Source organism: Echiichthys vipera (genome assembly GCF_963691815.1).
Source record: "Echiichthys vipera genome assembly, chromosome: 13".
Lineage (NCBI taxonomy): Eukaryota > Metazoa > Chordata > Actinopteri > Perciformes > Trachinidae > Echiichthys > Echiichthys vipera.
In genome coordinates this window covers 28350530-28360472 of record NC_139838.1, presented here as the reverse complement: position 1 = coordinate 28360472, position 9943 = coordinate 28350530, and the positions used below count along the sequence as shown (strand labels likewise).

Here is a 9943-nt window from a genome sequence, read left to right as displayed (position 1 = left end):
ACCGAACAACTGAACCTTTTCTCCTCCGTGTGGACGGTCAGGTGACGTCTCAGGTGTTGCTGCTGTGTGAATCCTTTACCGCAAACGGAACAACTGAATGGTTTCTCTCCCGTGTGGACGGTCAAGTGTCGCCTCAGGTTACTTTGGTCTGTGAACGTTTTACCGCAAACGGAACAAATGAACTGCTTCTTCCCCGTGTGGACGCTCAGGTGTCGCCTCAGATGTTGCTTCAGGGTGAATTCTTTACTACAAAATGAGCAACTGAATGTTTTTGCTTGGGTTTGAGCTCCGGTGTGTTTGTGGGACTGAGGTTCCCGGGTCTCCTCCCAGTCTCTACTGTCTTCTGTGTCACATTCAGAGGAGCGTGAGGTCTCGTCATGAGCAGCTGCTTGTAAAAAACTCTCTGGATCTGAGTTCCTGGCTGGTTCTGATCCTCCGTGGTCCTCTCCGTCAGCTCCTGTTCTCTCTGCCTCTCTTTTTTCTCCAGTGTGTCTCTGATGAAGCTGTGAGGACGGAGCTTCCTCTTCTTCACTCTTCACAGGGACAAGAGTGAATTCAATTTTGATATCAGCCTCCAGACCTTGAAGCAGCTCTCCCTCCTGACTGCTCCACGGTTCCTCCTGTTCCTCTTTAATGTGAGGGGGTTCTGGGTCCTCCTGGTCCAGACTGGAGCTCCACTCCTGCAGCTCAGTGGGAAACTCTTCTTTAACCACCGTCAGCTGCTGGACGTCTGTGGAGAATAATGAGAAACAGACAATGACACCACTACTTTCAGGCATGTTCTGCTTATTCTATGACTCATATATATATACTGTATATATTGGGGTTTTAGTACCACGCCACACAGGGGCAGTAACATGGGGTTGATGGGTCACGTCACACATGTAAGTGATCGTGTAGATAAAAGGGTTTTTACCGCAGGCAAAACAATGATTTACTCACACACTTAATCAAAACACTATGTATTAAACTGACCAAGAAGTGGAAAAGCCAAGGAAACGTTTGTTGTCATGGACACATTTTAGTCTTACATCTGTATTATTATTATTATTATATCGGACCAAGAAGTCATAACAGGGCATTATGGGGAAGGTTTGGTAAAATGCTCATGTGCTCATAGCAGCCAAAACACAATGAACTAGAAGCTCAGACGATGAGTTGAAGTAAAGATAGAAGCTTTCTCTCCATCTGTAGCACAGCAGCAACAACAACATCCAAAGGTCAAAAATAAATAAACTAAATTAAAATTCAAGTATGTCATTGTTAAAAAAATAAAAATCCATATATTTGATTGTAAAAATAGAAAAAACATGCATTTGATTGTAAAAAGTGAAATAAAAAACCATGAACATGATTGTATTTTTAAAATTGATTTATAATTAATAGAATATAATAAATAAACTGTCCACTGTAGGGTTGTATTTTTTTTTTAAATAGACGTATTTGATTATTTGAAAATATTAATATAAAAAATAAATATATATAAAATGAATAAACATGGATTGGGTGGGAAACAGTAAGAACACATGTATAAGGTTGTATTTAAAAAAAATACACATATTTGTTTATTAAAAAAATAAATAATAAACAAACTGAGTTGTTCAAACTGTTGGTAAATAAAATACTTGGTCAGAAACTGTCCCGGTGTTTGTTTGTTTGTTTGTTTGTTTGTTTGTTTGTTGACAGACTCAGTCTGGACTCAGTCTGGACTCGTACCTTTGGTCTCAGCTGAGCAGCGACCGAAGACCGCGTCCATCTTCTGCTTCTGTAGCTTAGCTTAGCTTAGCATGCTAATGGTGTCGTTGGGCGTTTAAAGGTATTTCCGGTTCCTGTCACGTGTTATCCTCGCGTGACTAACATCATCTGATAGTCTGACACGTTGTTAATCAGCTCGTTTTGTCAAGAAAACAACATAAAGTTCTCAAGAAATGTTTTAAAGTTTGAGACAGTTTCATTCACCGCAGACGCCATCTTGAGAGAAGTCAATAGATACGTAACATCCGGTTCCGCTGCGAGGGTAAAAGGAACGGACATGACGTCACTGGAGACGCTCGTAGGGCTCTGACGGGTTTTATTAAAACTAAAGATACATGTATTTCATTAAAATATGAAAAAAACATGTATTTGATTATAAAAAATGAAATAAAAATAAAAAATACATGAACTTCATTGTAAAAATAAAATAAAATGCATATTTGCTTGTTAAAAATAAATCAAAATATACATGTATATAATTGTAAAAAACATGTATTTGATTGTTCATGTGGAATAATGAACTTTTCTCCTCACTGAACCTGGTTTTCAGACAGAACCTCCTCGTCCAGAGGGGGAAGATGATCCTGAACCACCTCAACTGGCTCCTTTCAACGCAAAGGAGCAGCGGCTCTACTCCGAGTTCCTCACGGATGCTGAACTTCTCCCCCTCTCTCTAAGGGAGACTCCAGACCCCCTCCTGAGGAAACCCATTTCGGCCACTTGTACACGCGTTCTCGTTCTTTCGCTCATGACCCAGCTTTCATGACCACAGGTGAGGGTAGGAACCAGGACTGAGGGTAGATCCAGAGCTTTGCCTTCCTCAGCTCTCTTTTGGTCACAATGGTGCAGTAGAGCGACTGCAGCTCCGCCCTATATTCTATTTTTACAAATATATTTTATCTGTATAATACTGTTGTTGTTATATTAAAATATTGTTGTTGTTTGTGTGTAAGTTTAACGTTACCCTACACCTCGCAGTAATGCAGCCTTGGCCAATCAGTTAGCACGCCTCTTTACACTTCAGTCGGTTTTATCAACTAAATACTTTTGCAGAAGTTTGCAAACATTTTTATGTTTTAACGTTAACCACCTGCCACCACCATGTCTGTCAAAGTAACTAAGTACTCTGTGTATGTTGCACTATGGTTAGTTGTCCTCTATTCTGTTGTTATATTCTTTATATCTGGTAGAGATAGAAATGGCACTTTAATATTTTGTGAATTCCCTAAAAACGTGGTTCGTGTTTAAGTTAATGGTATTGCAGAATTTCTTTATTGTGGTATTGAAATTAATTGGCCAACTACTTAATTTTCGTTATGGTGACATCGCTAGGTGTGAGTTCACGTGGGTCTTCAGCTGCACTCCGTGTAAATCTATTGGTACATTACTCACTGAGCAGCGCACGGGTTTCCCTCCTGTATGGATCCTCATGGGTCTCTTCAGATCACCATTCCACTTAAATTCTTTATTACAGACTCAGCAGCTGACCGGTTTTTCTCCTCTATGTCCTCAAACTTTCCTCTTTCTATAAAAGATTTCTCACAGACTGAGCAGCTGACCGGTTTCCCTCCTGTGTGTCTTCAAACTTTCCTCTTTCTATAAAAGATTTCTCACGGACTGAGCAGCTGACCGGTTTCCCTCCTGTGTGTCTTCAAACTTTCATCCTTCTATAAAAGATTTCTCGCGGACTGAGCAGCCGACCGGTTTCTCTCGTGTGTGGATACTCATGTGTGTCTTCAAATTTCCACTCCGTGAGAATCTTTTATTGCAAACGGAGCAGCTGAAAGGTTTCTCTCCTGTGTGAGTTTTCATGTGATTCTTCAGATCACCACTCCACATGATTTCTTTTTTACAAACGGAGCAGCTGAAGGGTTTCTCTCGCGTGTGGATTCTCATGTGTGTCTTCAAACTTTCCCTCCGTGTGAATCTTTTAGTACAAACGGAGCAGCTGAAAGGTTTCTCTCCTGTGTGAGTTCTCACGTGTCTCTTCAGAAGTGTCCCGGTGTCAAATCTTTTCCCACACTCAGAACAGCCGAATGGTTTCTCACCGGCATGACATCTCTGTTCACTGACAGAGACTTCATCATTTTCTAGAGAACTTAGACGTGACTGATGTTCCTTTGTGTTCTTCCAATCATCACTATCATCAGTCTCAGGTTCAGAAGAGTCTCCAGGATCCTCATCAGGACCAGGTCCTGGATGTCTAACTGGATCTGAGTTCCTAACTGGTTCTGGTTCTCCGCAGTCCTCCCCGTCTGCTTCTGTTTCCATCTGTTCAGTTTGTCTTAGATGAAGCTGTGAGGATTGTGTTTCCTCTTCTTCATCCTCTTCTTCACTCTTCACAGGGAAAGGAGAGAACGTAATCTTGGTATCAGCCTCCAGACCTTGAAGCTGCTCTCCCTCCTGACTGGTCCACGGTTCCTCCTGTTCCCCTTCAATGTGTGGGGGCTCTGGGTCCTCCTGGTCCAGACTGGAGCTCCACTCCTGCTGCTCAGTGGAAACCTCTTCTGTAACCACCGACAGCTGCTGGACGTCTGCAGGACAGAATGAAACAATAGTTAGTCAGAACAATTTCTGGATGTGATGAACTGTAAACAATCTTCTGCGAGTAAATGCAGTTTCAGATTTAAACGGAGAACTGTGGCTCAGTGAGTTGTCTCCATCTAGGCGACATCAGAACAGATCAGATCACTATCTTGTGGTTATCTTGCTTCACTATCTAACAATCGCATCAGTGCTAGGCGTTCACACGACGACGGTGGGCATACACTTGATAAACAAGCCTGGGGTGTGTCCAGCTCTAACAAGTTCATGTGCATGTCTCTGCTGATTGGTTACCACCTCTGACACACCCACCTAACCGGGGAAAACGTACCTGTGTGGCATCTCGAGTGTGTCGTTGGATTTCCACTCTGTGCATAAGATATTTGGTTGGTTGGTTTTGCTCCAGCGTGGGTTCTCATGTGTCTCTTGAGCTGTGCAGTCTGCGTGAATCCATGATTACAAAGTGCGCAGGTGAAAGACTTCTCCCTTGTGTGCATCTCCACATGGCTCTTTAAATGTCCCCTCTGTGCAAATGATTTCTCACACACGGAGCAGCTGAAAGGTTTCTCTCCTGTGTGCGTTCTCATGTGTCTCTTCAACCTTTCCCCTAATGTAAAGATTTTATTACAGACTGAGCAGATGAAAGGTTTCTCTCCCGTATGAATGTGCATGTGTTTCTTTAGATTGCTGTTCCACAGGAATTCTTTATTACAGACGGGGCAGCTGAAGGGTTTCTCTCCTGTGTGGAGTCTCATGTGCGCCTTCAAACTATCGCTCCGTGTGAATCCTTTATGACAAACTGAGCAGCTCACCGGTTTCTCTCCTGTGTGAGTTCTCACGTGTCTCTTCAGAGATTTCTCTGTGTCAAATATTTTCCCACACTCAGAACAGCTAAATGGTTTCTCACTGGCATGACATCTGTGATCAATGACGGGAACTTCAGCGTTTTCTAGAGAGGTTAGACGTGACTGATGCTCCTTTGTCTTCTTCCAATCATCACTGTCATCAGTCTCAGGTTCAGAAGACTCTCCAGGATCCTCATCAGGACCAGGTTCTGGATGTCTAACTGGATCTGGGTTCCTAACTGGTTCTGGTCCTCCACAGTCCTCTCCATCAGCTTCTGTTTCCATCTGTGAGGACTGAGGTTTCTCTTCATCATCGTCTTCTTCTCTCTTCACAAGAAGAGAAGTGAATTCAATTTTGATATCAGCCTCCTCCGGACCTTGAAGCTGCTTTCCCTCCATACTGGTCCACAGTTCCTCCTGTTCCTCTTTAATGTGTGGGGGCTCTGGGTCCTCCTGGTCCAGACCGGAGCTCCACTCCTGCTGCTCAAGGGGAACCTCTTCTTTAACCACAGACAGCAGCTGGACGTCTGCGGAACAGAATAAAACCATCAACAAAACAAAGGAAATGGTCAAACACACATCCAAGACATCTCCTACACTCAGTCACACATCCATCAAAGGACGACTAGTTGGACAGGTCGGTAATTTCAAATACCTACGACTCACCGTAGACCACAAACTCAGCTTTAAAGAACGTCATCACCACACACAAACGTGCACAGCAAAGACTCTACATTGTATGGAAACTGAAATCACCGTCTGTGGCCCCCCACCCACTCCTACTCCTCTACAAAAGCATCATCCAACCTTCACCCTGCTCACCGTCACCAGCAGAAACAAACTCCTCCAAATCTCAAACACAGCAGCGAAGATAATTAACCTCCAGCCTCATAGAAACAAATGACCTGGCTGTCGTACGCCTATCAACCCACACTTCACTCTGCTTAGACTGGAGGAAAGCTCCGTCCCGTGCCCCGTGCTTTAGGGTCCTTGTCCCCCCCTCCAGGCCCGTTTGTACTCTCACTACCTGGGCCTCGGAGAATGCTTCTTGCTGCCTATACGTCATCACGCCTTAACACGTCACACGCATTGATGACGTCATGGCGATGCGTGGCTTTGTTTCCAGATCTAAACACTCCACCTCCGCATCACACCAACGTGAACCTTTCGCCGCCATTGTCTTAAATGTCTGCGCATGGTCCCTCCTTCTTTTTTCTACGTCCCAACAGGCGCACAGGAAATGACCTCAGAACCGCCGTAGGCCTCGTGCTCGTACACGTGCGCACGCTCGTGCTCGTACACGTGCAAACGTGCTTTACAAAAGCCGACCTCTCCCAAACGGGCCGGGGACGGCAAGCGTGCCGCTCCTAGACGCGATACGGTTGCACTCACACTGGTCAAACGAACTAGACTTTGCCGTGAAACTTGCTTGGGCACGGTACAGAGGAACAGTGTGAGTGCGTCCTGAGCTTCTGTGCAGAAAGGTAAAGGGAACAAACCTGCTCTGTGGAGCCGAAGCTGAGGGTTAAAAACAGCGTCCAGTAGCTTCCGGTGTCGCTCCTTCTCCTCCTGTGAGCGGCAGAGCTGCTCCTCGTACTCTGCTATGGTTCTTTCAAACAGCCCAAACGTCTCTGCAGCAGCCAGAGTCAGTCGCTGCTGCACCAACGCTCTCAGCTGTGAGGACCGAGGGACAGAAGTGGATGGGCACTTGGTGAGATCGTGGTCCTGAAGCTGCTCTCCCTCCTGACTGCTCCAGAAGTCCTGCTGTTCCTCTTTGATGTGTTTCCTCTGCTGCTCAGGAGGAACCTCCTCTTTAACCGCCAACAGCTGCTGGACGTCTGCAGGAAACCAGGAACACAGACACATTAGTGACCACTCAAACCTCCTGTTGTCATAGTTTCTGTGTGTAACATCACATTTATCAACCTGTGAGCCAACCACTCGCAGGAGGAACTGCTGCACGGGTGGCAGTGAAGGTGAGGGGCCTCGACGGACCAGACCCGGGCAGCAGAGGCTCTGGGGACTTAGAGCGTCACCTCTCTGTCGGGGAAGGAGATGGAGCTTGTGCGGGAGGTGGAGCGCTACCAGTTAGATCTGGTGGGACTTATCTCCCGACAGTCGCGGTTCTGAAACCATACTCCTGGATAGGGGTTGGACCCTGTTCTTCTCTGGAGGTGCCCAGGGTGTGAGGCGCCGGGCAGGTGTGGGGATACTCACAAACCCCCGGCTGAGTGCCGCAGTGTTGGAGTTCACCCCGGTGGACGAGAGGGTCGCCTCCTTACGACTCAACTCTTGTTTGTGCTTATGCACCAAACAGCAGTTCAGAGTATTCGGCCTTCTTGGAGACCCTGAATTTCCTGCATGGGGCTCCAGTAGGGGACTCCAGAGTCCTGCTGGGAGACTTCAACGCCCACGTGGGCATCGATGGAGACACCTCGAGAGGCTGATTGGGAGGAACGGCCTCCCTGATCTAAACCCCAGCGTCTGGTGTTAGACTTGTGTGCTGGTCCTGGATCCTCTTTAACAAACACCATGTTGGAACAGAAGGAGGCTCAGAAGTGGACCTGGTTCCAGAGCACACTAGGCCAAAGGTCCAGGATCCAGTCTGTGATTGTATCATCTGATCTGAGGCCGGATGTTTTGGACACTCGGGTGAAGAGAGGGGCAGAGCTGTCAGCTGATCACCATCTGGGGATGAGTGGGTCAGAGGATGGGGAAGGTTCTGGACAGACCGGGTAAACCCAAACCAGTAGTGCGGGTGAACTGGGAACATCTGGAGGAGGCCCCTGTCCCAGAGACCTTAAACTCACACCTCTGGCGGAGTTTTTCCGGCATCCCTGTGGAGGTTGGGGGCATTGAACCGGAGTGGGCGATGTTCAAAGCTTCCATTGCTGAAGCTGCAGCGGTGAGCTGTGGCCTCAAGGTCTCAGGGGCCTCAAGGGGCGGTAACCCTCCAACACTGTGGTGGACACCGGTGGTCAGGTACCGACAGCCAGAAGAAGAGTTTGGCCGGAGAATCGGAGCAGCGGGGGCGGAGCTGCAGTCGCTCTACCGCACCGTTGTGATGAAAAGAGAGCTGAGGAAGACAAAGCTCTGGATCTACCGCTCAGTCCTGGTTCCTACCCTCACCTGTGGTCATGAAAGCTGGGTCAGGACCCAAAGAACCAGGTCCAGGTCCAAGCGTGTGAAATGTGTTTCCTCAGGAGGGGGTCTGGAGTCTCCCTTAGAGAGAGGGGGAGAAGTTCAGCATCCGTGAGGAACTCGGAGTAGAGCCGCTGCTCCTTTGCGTTGAAAGGAGCCAGTTGAGGTGGTTCAGGATCATCTGGTAAGGATGAACCCTGGGCGCCTCCCTAGGGAGGTGTTCCAGGCACGTCCAGCTGGGAGGAGGCCTCGGGGAAGACCCAGGACCAGGTGGAGAGATTAGATCTCCACACTGGCCTGGGAACACCGGCGACCCCTCCTACTGCCCCACTTTTACGACTGTATCATGACTTAGAATAGTTTCCCCACTGCCACACAGCTCCTCCCTGTCATCGAGGGGGTTTTAAAAGTCAGGTCAAGCTGATTTTATGGAACACGGCGAATACTTTAGTTCACATGTGTCAAACTGATCCAGTAAAGAGTCGCTGTAGCTGCAGGTTTTCATTCCAACCAATCAAAAACAAGCCTAGACTTACTCACCTGAACTGTCTTCACACAGTTGATTTGTTGGAATGAAAACCTGCAGCCACAGCGACTCTTTACTGGATCACTTTGACACCCTGCTTTAGTTCATTTGTTTACAAACCTGCAGTGTGGAGCCGCAGCTGAGGACCGGAAACAGCGTCCAGCAGCTTCCGGTGTCGCTCGTTCTCCTCCTGTGAGCGGCAGAGTTCCTCCTCGTACTCTGCTATGGTTCTTTCAAACAGCCCAAACGTCTCTGCAGCGGCCGCAGTCAGGCGCTGCTGCACCAACGCTCTCACCGTCTGCACTGCACTCATGGTGCTAACTCACAGCTAGCATGCTAAGCTAACACGGATGTCCCTGTGTCTCCCTGGAGATGAGTCCGCGGTGAAACCTTCAGAATAAAAGGTGAAACCTTCAGAATAAAAGGTGAAGTTCATTCAGACACACAGAGGCGGTGATGATCAGAGCTGTTGCAGCTCACACACACTTTCCAAACACACGTCTGAGCAGGACGCCATCTTGATCACAGTGTGACGTCAGCCAAAGTGAGGAATACTGCTTCCGGGGCAGATTCGATTTTGAGCTTCAAAATAAAAGTCCGGACTGCCATCTTGGTTCTTCTTCTTCATCTCCTATTCTTCTTCTACTTCTTCTCCTCCTCCCATTCTTCTTCTACTTCTCTTCCCATTCTTCTTCTACTTCTTCTCCTCCCATTCTTCTTCTTCTTCTCTTCCCATTCTTCTTCTACTTCTTCTCCTCCTCCCATTCTCCTTCTTCTCCTACTCCCATTCTTCTTTTACTTCTTCTCCTCCCATTCTTCTTCTTCTACTTCTTCTCCTCCCATTCTCCTTCTCCTCCTCCCGTTCTTCTTCTACTTCTTCTCCTCCCATTCTTCTTCTCCTCCTCCCATTCTTCTACTTCTTCTCCTCCTTTTCCCATTCTTCTTCTCCTCCTCCCATTCTTCTTCTCCTCCTCCCATTCTCCTCCTCCTCCCATTCTTCTTCTACTTCTTCTCCTCCCATTCTTCTTCTTCTCCTCCCATTCTCCTTCTTCTCCTACTCCCATTCTTCTTTTACTTCTTCTTCTCCTCCCATTCTTCGTCTTCTACTTCTTCTCCTCCCATTCTCCTTCTC

The 9943-nt window shown here is 47.2% G+C and overlaps 1 protein-coding gene across 1 annotated transcript; it reads right to left on the bottom strand.

Annotated features, from left to right (window-relative positions):
• Window positions 1-3335: 3335 nt before the first annotated feature.
• Window positions 3336-9287, bottom strand: LOC310955419 (uncharacterized protein). Its single transcript, XM_083925237.1, has 5 exons — window positions 8932-9287; window positions 6644-6982; window positions 5522-5671; window positions 4803-4906; window positions 3336-4092 (listed from the first exon to the last, which is right to left on the bottom strand). The coding sequence occupies exons 1-5, from the start codon at window positions 9122-9124 to the stop codon at window positions 3415-3417; spliced, it is 1464 nt and encodes a 487-aa protein (XP_083781363.1). The 5' UTR covers window positions 9125-9287; the 3' UTR covers window positions 3336-3414.
• Between the last annotated feature and the right edge of the window lie 656 nt (window positions 9288-9943).